Source organism: Pseudorasbora parva, chromosome 17 (assembly GCF_024679245.1).
Source record: "Pseudorasbora parva isolate DD20220531a chromosome 17, ASM2467924v1, whole genome shotgun sequence".
NCBI lineage: Eukaryota > Metazoa > Chordata > Actinopteri > Cypriniformes > Gobionidae > Pseudorasbora > Pseudorasbora parva.
The window spans coordinates 18,870,733-18,890,587 of record NC_090188.1 but is presented as its reverse complement, the minus strand read 5'-3'; the positions used below and the strand labels follow the sequence as shown (position 1 = coordinate 18,890,587).

The 19,855-nt window shown below is 35.7% G+C and overlaps 2 protein-coding genes across 2 annotated transcripts; one reads left to right on the top strand and one right to left on the bottom strand.

Moving 5' to 3' along the window:
• Positions 1 to 1,752: 1,752 nt before the first annotated feature.
• On the top strand, positions 1,753 to 14,951 carry sgpl1 (sphingosine-1-phosphate lyase 1). Its single transcript, XM_067420962.1, has 14 exons — positions 1,753 to 2,014; positions 6,169 to 6,334; positions 7,438 to 7,505; positions 7,989 to 8,136; positions 8,385 to 8,464; positions 9,730 to 9,858; positions 10,185 to 10,273; positions 10,461 to 10,569; positions 10,681 to 10,779; positions 10,885 to 11,031; positions 11,643 to 11,881; positions 12,034 to 12,180; positions 12,333 to 12,453; positions 13,007 to 14,951. Exons 1-14 carry the CDS (start codon positions 2,003 to 2,005, stop codon positions 13,169 to 13,171), a joined length of 1,719 nt encoding a protein of 572 aa, XP_067277063.1. The 5' UTR covers positions 1,753 to 2,002; the 3' UTR covers positions 13,172 to 14,951.
• Positions 14,952 to 15,230: 279 nt separating this feature from the next.
• pcbd1 (pterin-4 alpha-carbinolamine dehydratase/dimerization cofactor of hepatocyte nuclear factor 1 alpha) lies at positions 15,231 to 19,834 on the bottom strand. Its single transcript, XM_067420965.1, has 4 exons — positions 19,674 to 19,834; positions 16,109 to 16,240; positions 15,916 to 15,996; positions 15,231 to 15,689 (listed from the first exon to the last, which is right to left on the bottom strand). The coding sequence occupies exons 1-4, from the start codon at positions 19,674 to 19,676 to the stop codon at positions 15,597 to 15,599; spliced, it is 309 nt and encodes a 102-aa protein (XP_067277066.1). The 5' UTR covers positions 19,677 to 19,834; the 3' UTR covers positions 15,231 to 15,596.
• Between the last annotated feature and the right edge of the window lie 21 nt (positions 19,835 to 19,855).

Sequence of the window (19,855 nt, the reverse complement as noted above, 5' to 3'; positions counted from 1 at the left end):
TTACATATAGCTATTGTTGTTTGGATTATGGTAATAGCTGTAGTTTTAAAACTCATACACCTTGACTATTTTCTTTGAAAAAAATGTAAGTATTTTTTTAATCTCTATATTATTATTATTATTATTATTATTATTATTATTATTTGATTTTGGGCACTTTGTGCCTTGGGTTGAATTAGCAGAATTTGCAACTTGTTTGTTGTAAAGCTGTCTTGGAAACGTTTACCGTGCTCTCATCATTTCTTAAAGGTATTGCATTAATATATTTATGTTGTTTTCCTTATCACATATCCAGACTTATAATCTTAAACTAACAAGGGTTTTTACTAGCTTAAGTTTTATTCATCATTTAGCATAGCCTTTCATGCTTGGTTACCAATGTTTTTAAGCCCCACATAATAAACACATATTTTATTTATGGAATGTATCCTCCTTTTACCAAGTATTTTAAATTAAATTCAAGAAAAGAAAAGAAAAGAAAAGAAAAGAAAAGAAAAGAAAAATTATATAGAATTAGCCTATATAGAATTAAATTATAAATATAATTAAATGGTGCATTTTTACTTTCCACAAAAAACTTAACTACCCCACCCCCTTAAACCAATTCAAAAAAAAAAAAAAAAAAAAAAAAAAACATGTAGGCTATATCTATTAGCCTAATCTAGTTATCATTTTGGCTCCCTGATGAATTGCTTTGGTAATTGTTAGTCACATTGGATAAAAGTGTCTGCTAAATAGGCCTACCTACGTGTAGCTAATGTAGCCTAACTTTCTTTAAACAAATGCAATCACACAGACACATAAGCATTTAAATTAAAACAAACTTTACATTTTGTAATTATAAATAAGTGCTTTAGACAATGAAACATGTCAATCTCTACCGTGTACGCACAAACTGTAATAAATGTCATCAATTAGGTTACTAACGTCCTATATACGCAAGTTGTTTAAAAAAGAAAGAAAAAAAAGAAATAATACAAGAAAGAAACGCTTAAAAAAAATTAAAAAATACCCAGGGTGCGTCTCAATCAGCTCCCTCAGTAGTCAGGGCACTGATCAGGGAACCATAGGCTTGACTCCCTGATAAGACTGAACTAGCCTAGGGCTAAGAGCTGATTGAGACGCACCCCCAGTCTTTCCTTTAAAAACATCAATAGCGCCATCAAGTGACCATTTACTGTAGGCTATAAAACAACACAAAAGTTATCCAAGAAAATACGAATGCAAAATACCCAACTCAGTAGATCGTTTATTGTATGATTACAGTTTCAAAGCACATTCATTTTTCTGCTGTCCCTTTACCATGTGGAGTTTCCTGGGATTTAATAAATAATTTTACAAAAAAATAAATAAAAATAAAATAAAAAAAATAACATGATATTGACATGACATGAACCAACAACTATACTAATAAATAGCACGTTACAATAACAAATTGTATATAAAAATACGAAAAAATAATACAGTAACCTACATTAAAAAACATTTCGCACACTTCCTTCACGTGCTGTCAGAATTATCGAAAATACGAATCCCTAGGTAAAAATTGCACATGAACGCCCTCCCATTTCACAATTTGAATGCGATGCGCTCGTAATTGCGACTTCAGAAGTGGGAATTATCAAATTTCCGATAGCACGTGAAGGTGGCATAAACACAGACCTCCCTGGTCATGTAACCGTGTCGAATCTGCGAATCAGCAGCAGGACGTAGTGTCTTGCGCATAATTCTAACAGCATGTGTGTTGGACTAATCACTGTGAGGAAAGACGCTTGCAGTATATGAAGATCAGCGAATGCGGAGTCACGCCTGAAAGCAAATCGGGTCCCTTTTACTCACACGGCACTTCCTGATATAAGCTCGCTCCCCTGATTGTGTCATGCAACGGGGCATTCTCTTTCAAAACAAGGCGAACAAAGATCTTCCAGGCTGTCTTTCCCGTTTCTCCCGGAGTAGGTGAAGAAGCGACTATTTCAGACAGAGTGTAACCTTGGCAAACAAAATGGACTACAGGGTGAGTGGGCATGAAGTCAATTACAAATCAGCTGTCTTTAAAAATAGTCTGTTCCTGCTATCCAAACATGATAATGGTTATGTCACAATGAAAGATTCGACTATAGAAAATAAGCTTGTCCGTTTTGGTCCATCGTATTTTGTTACTTTGTTTTGTTAGTCGATATCCTTTATTTACACTGCAGATCTGTATCAATGTCCCACTGTATCAGATCTATAGGTGATACTTTTATCTGATATAACATGTTTTCACGTTCACTGCTGGGAATTCACGTTATCATGTAGAAAGATAATTATCCATTTGAAGTTTAGAGTGGGACCAAATGTCATTCTGGCTAATAGTTTATCATGTCCTATATCCTGTCCACATTTTGTGTATGTCTTCTGTGCTATGTAAAGGAGACACATCAGTTGGTCAGTTTTTGAAGTGATAGCCTTTTAGTGAGAGATAAACCGTTCCTCATATAATTCTCTGTAATAGGCTAATCACTTTTCTGTGTGAAATAACCAGGTGCAGAGAGGGACATTTTATGTTTCATTGTGTGTGTGTTCATCAGAAGCCTTCCTGTGACAGGCTCAAACCCAGGGGAAGTGCTATTCTTAACAAGACTGTGTACAATGGGGCAAATCTGTTTTGACTGCGGTCCAGCAGCATATGTTGAGACTGTTTTGGCTAGTCTGCTTCTCATTCATTTCTCTGACAACATGCATAGAGTGTACACTTTAAAAAGACAGTGTGAGTGTGCTCAGGGACAACATAGATTCTCTAAATTATTAAATATGTATGAATAAACATTGGGGCTCAAGGAAATGAATATTTCACCTCAAAATTAAAATTCTGTCATATAGTCACTCAGTCACCCATATGTTGTTACAAACCTGTAGGACTTTACTTCTTCTGTGAAACATAAAAGGAGCTGTCAGAAACAAAGAGAGCCTTAGTCACCCACTCGCCATTTAGTGATATATTAATATATATTTTAAGCTAATGCTTTAATGTTTACTACCATTCAAATGTTTGATGTTGGTGATGTTTTTAAATGTAAAATGAAAGATCTTTTTCGGCATCATTACTCCAGTCTTCAGGGTCACATGATCCTTTAGAAATCATTAAAATATGCAGATTTACTGTTCATAAGTTTAAGTCTATTTGTTTACAGGGGCTGTGCACAATAATAAACAAGAATGTAAATGTGTAGACCCTTGACAAAAAAGTTAGCATTAAAAACAAGAACAGAGCATCATATATCATGCGCACACATACACACACAGAGAGAGAGAGAAGGAACAGTAAAATGGGAACAAAAATATCAATATCATGACACATTTCTTATTTATCATCATATCGTATTATAATGAAAACAGCTGTTCTGCTTAATGTTTTTGTAGAATCTGATAAAAAAAATTCAGTATTCTTTGATTAAATAGAAAGTTCAAAAGCACATTGTTTGACATTTTATTAGCTATTTAAATTATTACAATTAAACAAAATGTTCTTTTTCATGTAGACTTTCAACTTTTTTTATTTATTAAATGCTTTATTGTAGACATAGTTTGTTATAAAAGATGGGTTGAGCTTTTGTAGCACTTTCTGTCTGTTCCTCTTTAAGATGGAAACATGATCTCTTTGACTCAACAATAGACAAATAATCAAAGCTTGACTAAAGAGGGTGGGATTTGTCTGTAGCACACTCGGACCTGAAAGCAAACAGTTATAGGCCACAGTGTATTCTATAAACGTATTGGTTGAAACTAAACCCATCCAAGTGCTTCATGTTCTTTTACCACAATCCGTGATCTCTGTCATGTTCAGAATATGTGTTGTATAACATGTCGGACGTGTACATCTCTTCATCTCTTTTGCAATGTGTTTCTGCTGTCTTTGCCTTTTGCTCCTTTAACAAGATAACATAATCTCTGCATTTTATGGCACATTATGCACTGAGAAGCTGTCTGTAGGTCTTGTTACATAACACTGATGGTCACCAGGATTTTTGCTAAGTAAGACATGTTCCTTGTGTATGTAGTCCAAACCATATCCCTACCCCAAAAACTAACCGTACCCATAACTTCTCCCTAAAATCTGAGAAAATGATTGGTGAATCACACTGATGTAGAAGCTCCTACTGGTTGTTTGCCTAAACTTGACATAAATTGTAAACTTTTCTCCCAAATTATCAAAGATATTAAAGGGTTAGTTCACCCAAAAATGAAACTGATGTCATTAATGACTCCCCCTAATGTTGTTCCACACCCATAAGACCTCCGTTCATCTTTGTAACACAGTTTAAGATATTGTATATTTAGTGCAAGAGTGTATCCAAATCTACACTATACTGTCCATGTCCAGAAAGGTAATAGATTCAAATCAGGTTGTGAATCAGCGACTCGATCAATGATTCGGATCGCATGCCAAACTGCCGAAATCACGTGACACTGGCGATCTGAATCATTGATCGATTCACTGATTCCTAACCGTTTGAAGCTTTATTTGAGGATTGAACACAAACGCAGAAGAGAAGACAATGCTGAATAAAGTCATGTTTTTTGTTATTTTTGGACCAAAATGAATTTTCGATGCTAATTAACCAACTGATGTCACATATGGACTACTTTGATGATGTTTTTATCACCTTTCTGGACATGGACAGTATACACTTGGATACGCTTTTGGACTAAATATAAAATATCTTAAACTGTGTTCTGAGGATGAACAGAGGTCTTATGGGTGTGGAACAACATTAGGGTGAGTCATTAATGAAATAAATTTCATTTTTGGGTGAACTAACCCTTTAATCCAGGAACATGTTGGTGAGATCACATTCCCGCAAGACTGATAGGCATGCTGCCCTTTAAAGATTTAGTTTCAGTGCAGCTGACGTTCCACATTTCATGCTTTTGTTATATTTGAGTCCTGAGCATATGATGCACCTCAGTCCTGGTCAAAGTTTCAGTTGTTCACTTTCATGACCTGTTTACCTGCTCCTCTGAATCCACTGCAAACCCTGCTAAACCTGTTGGAGAGCTTGTCATGGACTTAGAACTCCGTTCAGGGGGTGTTGTTTAACTCCTGTCTGATTTATTTATTAGCTCCATGACAAAAAGATTAAAAATAAATACCTTTTAATTTGGTTTAATATGTCTGATTTCGTCTCATTTATTGTGCTACATTCAAGATAACATATGGTTCTAATATAACTAGTGGTCTTTACATGCTCAAAATACAAATTATAGCTTTTAGTCAGGCTTATGAGGAAGAAATGAGATGGTCATTCATTGCAGATTACAAGGATATACTCATGAATATGGTTGGCTAAGACTTTGTTCAGTTGACCTCCAGGTTTCCTGCATGCTGTTATGGCGATGCTATTGGGACACAATCTGCGCTGTTATCAAGAAAGACCACATTGTGCTGTAAAAAATAGCGATTGTGAAATGCATCCACCAGATATGCTTTTTTTTTACCACCCGTTTAAATAACATAAACTAACCATTTATAAATAATTATGGACTTTTCTGTAAAATAGACTTGAACTATTATTTGTTTTTTCTTGGTATTTTTTTTTAATTGCACCCATATCCTTAGAAGCCCATTTTAATTGTTTTTGGTTTTCTGAGTCCAGTTTTATATATGAATAAGGTGTGGTCAGTAGGAACAATATCTGTGAAAGTGGTTATCTGCTAAGCTCTCCCTGATTCTTTGTGGCTGAAGTTTGACGTTCTCCTGCCACAGTTTACTTAAGTGTCATTAGTGAAGCCAAGCTCTTGAGACAATTAAGTATGAGTCAATCCTCTATAGTAAGTATTTAAGTATAATTTGAATGGTTTTTATTGAGATTTTAATTTTGTTAATTGTCATTATCATGCAAATCTGGTAACTCCTAGCCAGCATGTTTGTACTTATTCTTCTAGTAGTATCTAACCCTGAAGAATTTAATAAGTAGGTTGTTTATTGAATCTTCTATCAATGTTTATTGATTAACTTATGTGGCTTAGGCTTAATCGCTGGTAAATAGACACTTATTGGTGTCTGCATGTGTTGAGTTCTTTATCAGCTTAAGTTTTATTTTTCCAGCGGTTTACTGAAATCAGATTGGGTTAATTTCTTGTCTAGTAACCTTGATTGACTATAACATGTCTCCTTTCCTCACGCAGAGTGCCTTAGAGGTGTATAAGGAGATGGTGCTGCTGTACATAGAGGAGGCTCGGCGCTTTGTGAATTCTCAATGTGCTGGTCTGGAGCCATGGCAGATCATTGCGGCCACTTTGTTGTCCACGCTCGGTGCGGTGTGGCTAAAGGAGTTCCTTTTTCAGCAAGAGAGTAAGTGCTATTGATCATTCATGCCTTTGAACGTCTGAATGCATCAGGCATATTAAATGTGTTGTCAGGTTTACACTTACATTCAAAGTTTGTGGTTGGCAAGATTTCTTTAAATGTTTTTAAAAGAAATGTCTTCTTTAATAAAAAAAGGTAATATTGTGAAATGTTTACAATAATATAATATGAAAGTATGTTTATATTATAATATACAATTTAAAATAACTTCTTTTTTTAATGTATTTTAAAATATCATTTATTTTTGTGACGACAAAGCAGATTTTCTGAGACTTCAATGTCACATGATCATTCAGAAATAATTTTATGTTGATTTGGTGCTCTATACAAATTTATTATTATCAGTATTCAAAACAGTCATATTTTTGTGAAAACTATGATATTTTTTTCAGAATTCTTAATTAGAAAGTTCAAAAGGTTTTTACTGACCTCAAACTTTTGAATGGCAGAGTGTATACAAGATCTAGTAGGTATCTTTTCTGAGTCAATAAAGAAGGGGGGAAAAAACAATGAAATGCAAAGAATTTTTGTTGTGTTTTAATATTTTTTAATATAATAATTGTCTGTGGTGCATATTTTGGTTAATTTATCAGCAGTCTTTTCACAGTCATAAGCTACAGTGTTCTCAGTGTTACAGTGAAACAATCTGAAACATCATGTCACATGGTAGTTGCAGGAAATGTCTCATGTTTTCCATTTTTGCTATTCATCAGTAAGGAAGTCTAAACAAAGTTGCAAAATGTCAAGGCCACTTGAAGAATAACAAAATATGTTGCACTTGTAAGCTTCATACTCTACTTTTGACCTAAACACAATGTCTTTGTTTTTAATGCATTGCATCGTTATCAAGAAACAATGATTTTGTATGAGCTGAGGAAAAAAAAAACATTTACACTGAGGTCTCTCATTTGTTTAATTTTACATGCCACATTTTAAATATCCCACATTTCTATTGATTGTTTAGAAGGTCTCAAGCATTGACAATCTGGAATTTTGTAAAGCAACTCTGATTTGAAAAAAATGTCTCTGCGTTCAGTCATTTCGTGTTTCCTCTTCACCACAATTTGCTCATTGTTTGTGTTTTCCAGGCCTGACGTCAAGAGTAAAGAAGCAATTCTTTAAAATCATCAGAAAAATCCCATTTGTCGGAGCAACTGTAAGCATCTGGTGGTTTTATAGTTCCCTTTCTTCATCAGACTTCTCTTTCTGACTCACTGATGGATGATTAAGTCACCATTTCCATGCTGAAGAGAAAATTTTATCACACTTTCATAATATGATCATGTGATTATACCAGAGTTTACCTTGGGTCATTAACCTGAATAGATTGCAATATGTCTGAATCCAGTCAGAATATATATTTTAAAAAGTTAAATACTCTCTCGCTCTTTTAGAAGTTTTAGTAGCCCCCAATAGGCCTCTGCCCTCTGCTTGAGAACCCCTGACTTAGATGATTAATTATTTAATAAATAATAATTCATTAATAGATCTCTTTTTCTACATGCAATTAGTGAGGGAAGTTACATCATATAAATAATACAGCAATTGGTTATTTCCCCCGCAATTCCTCTATCCCCTAAATTTTTGTTATATTAGATAATCAGAGGGTTTTGACACTTTTTTTCCCCCTTCTCATCAGATTCAGACTCAGCTCAACAAAGCACTGGATGACATGTCAGTGAGTCTGTGCACTCTGAAGGAAGGCATGAGCTATACCAAACTGCTGCCAGCACAAGGACTCACCCACAAACAGCTCCTTGACAAGATCAGGGAGTATGAGACACTGAGTGAGTCACCCTACAGCCTGTCCCAACTCCCATCTTTTATAATGACGAAGAGCCCAAAGGCTTTAAAGATAAATCAGAAACTCTTAAAGTATCAGCCAGATGTTCTCAGACTGAATTTGCCCTATAGTAATGTGGGTGGAGTTTGTTTGAGAGCAAGTTTATTTACTAGGGTATAATGCCACTGGTTTATATGAGAAGTGTCCCACTGTTGTTCAGTTATCAATCTTTTTTAATATTTATGATTTCAGGTGAAGTAGACTGGGCGAAAGGCAAAGTGTCAGGTGCAGTCTACTGGGGGGATGAGAAGCTCACAGATCTCCTGGTGAAGGTATAATGGTCTTTAAATAATATAGATTATTAAAAAAACAATAATAAACAATAATTCTCAACAGTGGTTATGTGTGTTCAACGGGGTACCTTTGATTTTGCTTTGTTAACCTGCTTAAACTGAGTTAGCTTGTAAATAACGAAGATTAGTCTCTAGATTTAGCTCCTTTTTCGAGGAAAGGACACCAAAAAAAATGTTGTGATATCTGATGTGTCTTTTTCACCCAAAGTATTGATTTGCCTTTTGTGACTTTAATGACACAATATAATGATAATAATAATAATAATAATGATGATGATGATTATATGAATTATTAAAAAATAATAATGTATTTGTATCCAGTATATTTAATTTAATATACACTGCCATTTAAAAGTTTGGGGTCTGTAATATTTTTGTATTGTTTTTGAAAGGCTCTTATGTTCACCAAAGCTACATTTTAAGCTTCCCAAAGACCTCAACTGGATAGACCTACAACCAATCAGAGCAACGGTTTAAATGGCGTATGCTGAGCGACGCATAGTAGTGGGAAGCTCATTTTACAGCTCTTTGAATCTCGTACAGCCAAATAAACAAATCTTTTTTCCAAATCCTTTCGTTCATTTTAAGAGAATATAATTAAAATGTCACATGTTAAATTCCCCAAAACATCTAGTACGTATGCAAACATTGATCACATTTGGAATAAAAAATGAATTATACGCTAATATTATGCTATATATCACATCATTGAGGTTGCGTCAACCCGCAGACTTGGAAAATTGCAGACTTGGCAACACAGTGCAGTTGAGTTCTGTTGACATTTGACAACTAACCTTATGCGTCGCTTCATTGCTCTGATTGGTTGTAGGTCTATCCAATTGATGTCTTTCCAGGTTCAGTTGAAACACGGCCCATAATTAAAGCCCAATGGAGCATTATCAGACGATCTCAGGCTAGGCTTTTATAAACATGTCTTAGAAAAAAACATTACTGGTGTGAATCTTGAGACAAAACAATAGCGCCAACTTATTTTAACATAATGTCACTGCAAGTTGCTTTCAGTTTAAAAATGGATTTTAATGTTACTGACCCTAAACTGTAGTGTAAGAGTTAATGGGACATTTTTGGTTTTGTGTCGATGAAGTGCTACTTGATAGGGTTGTATTGATACATATGACACAATATTGGGAAACACTGGTTTAGATGTTCACTTTACTTTTGAGTCTAGCAAAAGCTTAGTGAAACTAAATAAATACTGGATTTTGTGTTCCTCTGGTCTGTAGGTGTATGGTGACTTTGCATGGAGCAACCCGCTCCATCCAGACCTGTTCCCTGGGGTTAGGAAGATGGAGGCAGAAGTGGTGCGGATGGCGTGTGCTTTATTTAATGGCGGGCCAGACTCCTGTGGCACAGTGAGTTCTTCTCTCTATCTTCTCTGATGGAATAATGCGATTGTGTGCCGTCCGAAATAATTTGCTGCAATTTCCTGTTGCTCACTCACTGAAACTCATTTGTTAAAAGGGTTCTGTTGCATATTAATACAGTTGTTTACACTTAAGAAAATAGCTAAATGTGAAAAATGCTAAATAGCTAATATTAACCAAATCTACAGAATGCTATGAGGGTCTCTTATATGGGCTACATTCACACAGCAACAGAATAAGGTTGTCAGTCCAGTGTTTTTCATTTAAAAGACATGAAATTGAATTATTTGTTTTGTGTGTTCCTGTCATGAAAGGTTACTTCAGGTGGAACAGAAAGCATCCTGATGGCATGCAAGGCATACAGAGACATGGCTCATGAACGTGGCATCAAACACCCAGAGATGTATGTACAGTCTTTGCAGTCAAAATAAAGAGTGGTTGTATGTGCAATTTATTTTAATTTATTTAAATGTTTACTGTTTTATTTTACATGAAGAATCCATTTATAATTAGTGAACCTTAAAGGCAGTCATTATATTCAAACCCACTGTATGAAGTGATTTGTATTGTTTGGTTTGTCTATGCTGTAGCGTTGCTCCAGTGAGCGTCCATGCTGCGTTTGACAAAGCTGCTCATTACTTTGGGATGAAGCTCATTCATGTACCTCTGGACAAGAAGACCATGAAAGTTGATGTGAAGGTACTGCTGTTTGGTTTGTTTACAGTAATCGGGTAGATTTATAATTCATTCAATGTTTTGTGAATATTGACATCTGTCTTATTTTAATGACTACTTTTCTCTTGACCATAGGCCATGAGGAGGGCTATCTCTAGAAACACAGCAATGCTGGTGTGTTCTGCTCCTCAGTTCCCCCATGGAATTATGGACCCTATAGTAGAAGTGGCAAAGGTAATATTTGCTTCTTATAATGGGCATGTAATCCAGTGCTTTTTTATAATTCTATAAATGAATCTGAAATGTATAGTATAACTATTTTTATTTTTATTTTTTTAGCTTGCCGTAAAATACAACATCCCATTCCATGTGGATGCATGCTTGGGTGGGTTCCTTATAGTTTTTATGGAAAAAGCGGGTTTCAGACTTGATCCCTTTGATTTCCGGGTCAAAGGTGTGACCAGTATCTCAGCTGATACACATAAGGTGAGAACTTGAGAGTGAGGATTTTTTTTAAAATAAATAATACACACTACTGTTCAAAAGTTTGTGGCCGGTAAGAAATTATTACTTTTAGTCAGCAAGAATGCATTAAATTGATCTAAAACTCCCTAATCATTAATGCATCTTTAAAAAAATGCTACAGATACAGTTAACAGATGTTAACTGTTTTTAACATTGATGGTGAGTTTTATGGGCACATAATCAGTATTAATTCATAATTCAGCTTTGTCATGGCAAGAATCAATTACAAACTATTTAAATAACATCTTTCTATTTCAGTATATAATAATATTTCATAATGCTTCTGCAAAATAGACTTCAAAATAGCAAAATGAAAAAGTCTTTCCAAGGCCTTGAAGACTTGATTTGTAGTGTTTGTTTTCTTTCTTTTTTTCATTTTATTGTTAATTGAGTATATCAATTGTGCAAATGAACTACTCTTGACATTTATTCTGGGGTTTAAAAACAAAAAGGAAAAATCTGTCAACTAATATTTTTATTGTACCGGTAATATATTCAGATGTTATTGCATGAGCATTACAGTAAAAATGCAATCTACTTTTATTTATTTTTAAATCATCGTGTCCCCACAGTATGGTTATGCTCCCAAAGGCTCCTCAGTGGTGCTCTACAGTGAAAGGAGATTTCGCCACTACCAGTATTTCGTAGCGCCAGATTGGCAGGGAGGAATTTATGCATCTCCTTCCATGGCTGGCTCTCGGCCTGGAGGCATAATTGCAGCCTGTTGGGCTACTATGATGCACATGGGTGAGAGCGGATACGTTGAGGCCACCAAGAAAGTTGTTGGGACAGCCCGCACAATTAAAGCAGGGTCAGTATGATGTAATTTTATTTTATAACGTATAATAGTGAATGAGACCCAGACAAGGGGTTTGAATGTATATCAACTGTGTCAAATACATTTGCATGGCAGGAAAGAAATTGTGCACCGAAACCACATCTAATAAAACACTCTTCCCACAGAATCCGTAAAATAGATGGAGTGTTTGTATTCGGGGATCCAGAGGTGTCTGTGGTGGCATTAGGCTCTGATGACTTTGATATCTTTCGCTTATCTAATGCACTGACTTCAAAGGGCTGGAATCTTAACACTCTGCAGTTCCCATCTAGGTATGGTTAAAAAAAATTGTTCAATTTGCAAGTTATTAAAATGAATGTACTGTCGCTGAAACAAACTGAAAGTTAGGAAAAATACACATAAACATAAATCATCAAAAGATCCTTAGATTATTGTTCATTGAGTTTTTGTTGTTCCCTTTCAGCATTCATATTTGTGTCACAATGCTACACACACAGCCTGGTGTAGCAGAGCAGTTTGTTGGTGATGTGAAAAGAGAAGTAGCCATCATCATGAAGAGTCCTAAAGAGAAGACCACAGGAATGGTGAGTTTACTTTTTCATTAGACATACCATTCGCTCACTCTTAATTCAACTCATAAGTTTGGCGTAGCAAAAAGTCAAAATCTTACAACTTTCTTACAATTTTTTGTGATTATCAATGCTGACAACAGAATATACATTTTTCATGGTCAAACTAGCAGCAACAATTTAAGTAGAAGTCTTCACTGTCACCTCTGATCAGTGTAATGCATCCTTGCTGAATAAAAGTATTAATTTATTTTATTAAGAAAAAAAATCTTACTGACCTCAAACTTCTGAAAAGTAATTCATATGTTATTGCACTCCTAAATGTTGAACAAATTCACATAAGTTAACAGATATATTTAAACAGATTTTTGTCTAATAAAAAGTGCAAACTTCACATTTTAGTACTTTTTATATACATTTTTTGGCAAAATGCTCAGTGCCCTGAAAGCAGATGGGAAAAAAATCCTATCTTTGCACTTTCAGTCTACTTCAGTCAAGTTGTACACTCATCTCATCTAGTAAACTGCAATGAAATCACCCTTGTAAACTCTCCTCCTTCATATTGCAGGGAGCCATCTATGGCATGGCCCAGTCCATTCCTGACCGATCGATGGTGACTGAGGTCTCTCAGGGCTTTTTGGACTGCCTCTATAGCACTGAGGTGCCCAAGATACAGGGCAAGCACCACAAAAACCATAAGAACCACATAAATGGTAACTCCAAAGTGCACTGAGATTGACTGCCAGGGTCTCCACCCTTAGCTGCCTGAAGGGATGCTCACCACAATCATCTAATCATTCATTTACTTCATTCAGTCCTCTATTTACAACTAACTATTTTATGTATAAGCCATAGTCACCTGATATGTTGGGATTCGTGACTGAGCGAAAGTATCCTGTCTGTAAGACTATGGAGACAGCTGCACAAGTATCTATGTGAATCTGTGAAGGGTCTGGGACATCTGTCTAATTTTGGTGAGCAGTGAGTGCAGTTTTACTTGTTTAATTTCTTATTTTTATGACTGGTGCACACACCATATGTATTTTGATCACACTCCCACTGTTATTTTTGGAAGTGTTTTCTGACACTTTAACCTCAGGATATAATGTTGAGGGAATAATGTTGATTTAATATTAATTCAACATCTGGTGATTTTTCACCGAAAATACTGACCGTTTTTAATGTTTTCTAAATGTTAAATAATGCAAATTAGGATAAAATCCATATGATCAACATGGGAAAACCATAGTGTTAGTTTTTAAATATTCCAATATCTCATTCTCAATAGAAACTTGAAAACCTAGACCATTTTAGGATGGTAGGGCTGCTCAGGTGAACCTATATTACAATTGTTTAGTTGTATTTATTTATTTGAAATTCCCCATATCTAGTTTACATTTGATAATCCAGTCACAAAAATCCAATTTATTGAAGAGAATATGTCTCGCTGTTTTTAAATGACCTGATGGAAGGGCAAAACTTAACAAATCCGTTCACCACATTGTCCAGTCAATATTACCTGGTTCAAATTCCCATCCATATGGGTTTTTAATGACCACATTTCACCCTATCTACCTCAAATCTATTTCAAATAATTGTAAACTCAATCATTGATTGTTTCCCTTTTGTCTAAATCCTGAGAAATGTCACCTAAGTGGACATTTTGATCATGAGTTAATGCCATGCTCCGGCTTGTGGTACACCCTTTCATCGGTTTTCAGAGAGTCAAAGACCCTGCTGTCATTCCAATTTATTCATGAGTTTTCCTTTGAGTTATATTTTTGTGTGTTGTATTTGTTTGGGTTCTTCATTCCAGCTTAACTCAACTGAATGACAGCTAAACCCTAGAATAACAAGAAGGGAAAATGTTTGTGCGTGAAGTCAGTGATATGAGGAAGTGATGACATGGTACCATGGAAACATCAGATCTTGTCAGCAACGTAATCCCATAAGCATTTATAATATTTGTGACCACTGTGTGTTTTTTGTTTTATATTTGAAATCACTAATATAACGTCTCGTGTTTCAATGTTGTTGTTTTTTTTTCAGCCATTTCCATGTACTTTTTAACCTCTTTTGGGGGGCTTTGAGTAGGTGGCAGATTAGTTTTTTTCTTCTTCTTCTATTATACCACTGTAGTACAGTGTTTTCTCAAGAACTGTAACATGCCTTAGGCTGAATATTTGTCTTCAGAGTTACCCTTCTTGGCTAAATGAAGCATTTTAATGTCATTATGCAATAATAGTCTGTAATTAATGTAACTACTGAAACTGAGGCACCTTGATCTGAATTGCATTGCATGACCTCTACGGTTATGGTTGTATGAAGCACAAAAGCATTCACCTACATGCCTTTCACAGTTGTCAGGGTGTGTGCTATTAGGCTAATACAGTAGCTAAATCAGCCTCAGGGACTAGGCCTTTACCACATCATGCAGTCCATTTCTATTTTTTCTTGTAATGTTTTGTTGTTCCTATATAAACCAATAAACATGGTCCTAAAAGAAATATGAATATGCTGGTCACATAATATGTTTACTATTCTTTTCACTAACATGTCACAGTTTTTAAACCTTTTAAATAATGTTAAAAGGGTTAGTTCACCCAAAAATGAAATTGATGTCATTAATGACTCACCCTAATGTCGTTCCACACCCGTAAGACCTCCGTTCATCTTCGGAACAGTTTCCAAAAATGCAAAAATGCAATCCAAAAATGCATTTTAGTGCCATCATTGCTTAAACAGGAAGTAAGTGCTTTGACAGATGATATATTGATTTCACAATGCCAAAGTTGACAAACATTCATTTTATTCCAATTCACTGAGGCACTAACCATTTTATCATTGGATCAAATGCAAATAAAGGCACCATTACATTTAGTCAAAAAAAACATAAGCCACAGAACACAGTAATCTAATAGTGTTTCACCGGTCTCTTTAGTGTTCTAGCAATTCTCTGATCTGTAGTACATTTATGTACAGTGTATGTGAAATGATTTTTAAAAATATATATAAAATTGGTCTTGACTTTACTATCAATACTCATCGGGAAAAGATCAAGTGTAACAGGCAGACGACACACAGTCAATATGTTTTTTTTGATCCAGTTTTACAGGCTACAAAGGTTGTTTGACAAGCTGTCAAAAAAGAGGATCAATTCAGTAGACAGAGGCCTGATCTATGAAGGTTGCAAGGTTGATGTCACGCTGTGAGATTCCTCCACATTCATGGGTACTGAGGGTGATTTGAACCTACCAATCAGAAAATAGGCAGACAGGATGCAGTCAAAATAAAATCAAAATTAGCCACATTTATTTTCTTCACACACATTCCTGGTCTTATTAACAACTAAGCAGTATATATTACTACAAAAAATGGAATTCTTATTCAAGCACTAAAGCTCTCACAGCCATGACACCCAATGAACTGGATTAAAAATTCTTGCCTTATTGATCATGAGCCTTATAATCTATTTACCTTATTATACACGTTAAACCATTCGGGATGATGATCCATTTTTTCAGCTTGTAGTGCTACTCGGGACATGAAACCAAAAGCCTAAAGGGAAAAGAGCATGTCATGGGGTAACTATACGAGTTGAAGTATCTAACTCTAAATAGCTTTATAGCCGTAGTCTCTCTTGGCAGTTTTACATACAGTAGGTAATTACCTGATTGAAGTCTTTGAAGAGGAACTCTTTGTAAATGGCATCTCTCCCCACCACCTCCACCCACTGAGCATTCCTCATCATGGGCAGGAGGTGCTCCCTCTCCTCCATGGTAAGAGTCTGAATCTTCCCAGCCTTAGTTAAAAACAGCTCTTGTTAGACAATATTCTAAAGTGTAGTTTGTAAGTATGCATGCTACAAAGCATGTCACATCTCTGTGAGTAAATGTTTATATACACTCAGAGCAAAAAAGAAAATGGGCCTAAACACTAAACTTTGTAACCACAAATTATTGGTAAGGAAATTAGCCAAATACAAGCAAAATGCACTACTTAAAGGTATAGTTCAATTCAAAATAAAAATTGTCATTAATTAAACGTCATGTCGTTTAAAACCTGTAAAACCTTTGTCCATCTTCGTAACACAAAGATATTTGAAAGAAATCTAAGACATCACTAATAACATTAAAATAGTCCATGTGAATACAGTGGTTCAACCTTAATTATATGAAGCTAAAATTAAAGGGGGGGGGGGGTGAAACACTCAGTTTCAGTCAATCTCATGTCAATCTTGAGTACCTAGAGTAGTATTGCATCCTTCATATCTCCGAAAAGTCTTTTTTTAATTATATTTATAAAAGAAATATAGGCTGTACCGAGTCTTTCCGGAAAAAAAACGAGCGGCTGGAGGCGTATCGTGTGGGCGGAGCTAAAGAATGACGAATGCGCAAAACGGTGACGTCCTCAAGCGTGGAGAAACCCATGGCTATCTCAGCTAATACAAATAATGATCCAGAATCAAATCTGAGGCAGAAATAAATTGAACAGAAGAAACAGCAACATCAGGACGTCCGTCTCTGTGGTATGTACTGTATTTAGTGTCATGTCAACATTTGTGTGTCTTTACTCGCAGTTTATGAGGACATGATTCGGTTTATGGACTATTGTATGTGACTAGACCTTAGAGGTAGTAAGCAAAATGGTTTTGCACGTCAGACTAGTGTAACATTATATATAGAACAGCAATGGAGTAACCGTTAGCGCATTTGAATGATGAAGCACGCGATCGTGTCGTTTACTGATGTTTACTCATGCGACGGTAGCCAATAGCAGAGACATTTGAAGCAGTTTTACTCACCGGCTGCTTCCAAAGCAGGAGCGAACCTTTATTGCTGGGACCGCTCCATCAAAAAACTCTTCTTTGGTATGATTTGGTGAAGTCCTGTGACAGCAGTGGCGTGTAAATCCACTTTGAGATGCGACTGAAACGATGTTGTGAAGCTTCCCGTCGTTGCGTTCAAGTCGGTTCAAATGCAGCGCTGCCTTCCCGGAATGCTGTGCTGAAGCGTTGTAGTCGCTCGACGTCACCCATAGGAATAAAGTGGATTGCGGCGCGTGACATAAGTGTTCACGGACGACTGGATCTGCACCTGAGAGTGTTTACGGGCGTGCATTTCCTCTCTCGCTCTAGTCACGCGCACGCGCACCCTACCGGGAGAAGAGCCCGTACGGCCCATACAAGGACCTTCCGTTCTATTAACGTCAAGTAGACCGATACTCGAAAAAAAACTCTCCGAAACTTGTGAGAAACCGGAAGGAGTATTTTTGACACAGAAATACTCTATCAAACGTCCAACATTAGTTTTTGAAAATTTGTCTATGTTTAGGATGGGAATCCAAGTGTTTAACAGTGTAAAAAGCTCAGTATGCATGAAACAGCATTTCACCCCCCCCCCCCCCTTTAAGGTTGAATCACTGGAGTCACATGGACTATTTTAATGATGTTTTTACTCCCTTTCTGGGCCTTGAAATTGGTAATTACATTGCTGTCTATGGAGGGGTCATAAAGATCTCGGATTTAAAAAAAAAATCTTCTCGCATCAAAAATACCTTAATTTGTGTTCAGAAGATGAACGAAGGTTTTACGGGTTTGGAACAACATGATGTTGAGTAATTAATGACAGAATTTCCATTTTTAGGTAAACTATCCCTTTTAAAAGCCACTGTCTCAGAAAAAAACATCAAAGACAGAATAATTTTTTTGACAGAATATGTAAAGTTGTGTGTGAAGTGATGAAACGCAACACAACTGATATCTGCTGTGAAATATAATAATAAATGCATCTCTACCACAGAAGCACAGAGAAAGAGGTGTCATTTTGTGGGGAGCCTTTTTAGCTGCTGGTAACGGTGAGTTACTTCACTGTGAAAAGTAATTTAATGCTAACAAAGATATTGCAGAATTGCTTGCTTCCGACAAATGAAAAGATATCTAAAGTGGAAAGATCAGATAAACAAGACAATGATCCTGCCAAAGACAACCAAAAAAGTGGCTTTGGAACAAGTCCACCAGGCTCATGTTTTTGACTTGGTCAGAGTCCAGATTTGAACCCTATAGTATATATTTAAAAATATAGTATATATTTAAACTTAAACGAACTGGGAGACATTTTTCAACTACGCATGAACAGTTTAAAGCCATCAACATTGAGTGCAACAACACTGACTCTTCTTAATAATATGTCTGAATTTTTTTTTATAATATTTTACATACTCAGAGATATAATCATTATGTTAATAGAACAAATAACATTTGGACAGTTTTCCAAACACTCACACTCTTAAGCAAACATATTCCAAGGGGGATGTTTCAGAAAAAGCACTGTGATTGGTTGCTGTGAGCCCCATATGGAAACAATGATGACTTGCATTTTCACTTTTAAGAGCTTCCATCATATTACTGTTTGGGGCAATGAATTTCCTAAGCAACTTAACCCTTCTCCCTTCCCTTTTAAGTAAATATCACATGAGCTATAAACAGGCACGTTATAAAAAAAAGACATTATTATAATATATTAAATATGCATTTATAAAAAGTTAACTGAATTGAAAATATAGGTTTCCGATGTGCTTCATGTGACACATTCTGTGCACCTTTAATTAAATAAAAGGAACATTAAGTTGATTTGTGTCAGCCTTTCTTTTTTACTATCCAAACACTAGTCGCTGAATGAACCATCAGCATATTGTGTCAGAGAGCCTGTGCAAACACATGTCAGTCATGATGAAGCCCACACAGATAAAGCAGACTGACATCAACAGGTCTCTTAGCAACAGTGTAATCTGTTGAACTAATGCTGCTGCACGAACAGACCTATGGAACAGACACGGCTGACAAAGAAGGCGATGTTCTATAAAAATGAATAACAGACCTTACTGTTAGCGATAACACACTATGTGCTTTAAAAAAAATATAGGCTACATTAACAATTTTTTGAAAAAACACGAAATCTGCACACACACAAAAAAATAAACTCGAATTTGTCTAAAAAAATGTTATAATAATACGCAGGTAAAACGTCAGATTTTAAATAACGTTAACTGTTAATGTAAAAAAAAATATCACGACACCCTTTCTGTTCAATCCAGTATATTTGAAGCATCTCGTTTGTGGCAATGTTATGCATTTAAATGCAAAGTTGATAGCTATGTACAACAACTATAAAGTGGTTGTTAATCCACATGCAAAAAGAATTAAAAAAGAAAACTTTTTAAATGTTTTCTCTTACCATGTTGAAGGTGTTGTGCGTGTAGCGCTGCTGGTCTCGTGCAAGTAGCTGAACCTGAACCTGAGGCCAGAGCACGAATTTACGAATCCTACTATGGTGAAGTGACGTCTCATGAATATTAACTAAGTTGCGTATTGGACGGTCTTGAAACGTTACTAGGGTACGTCATGACGCAACATTTA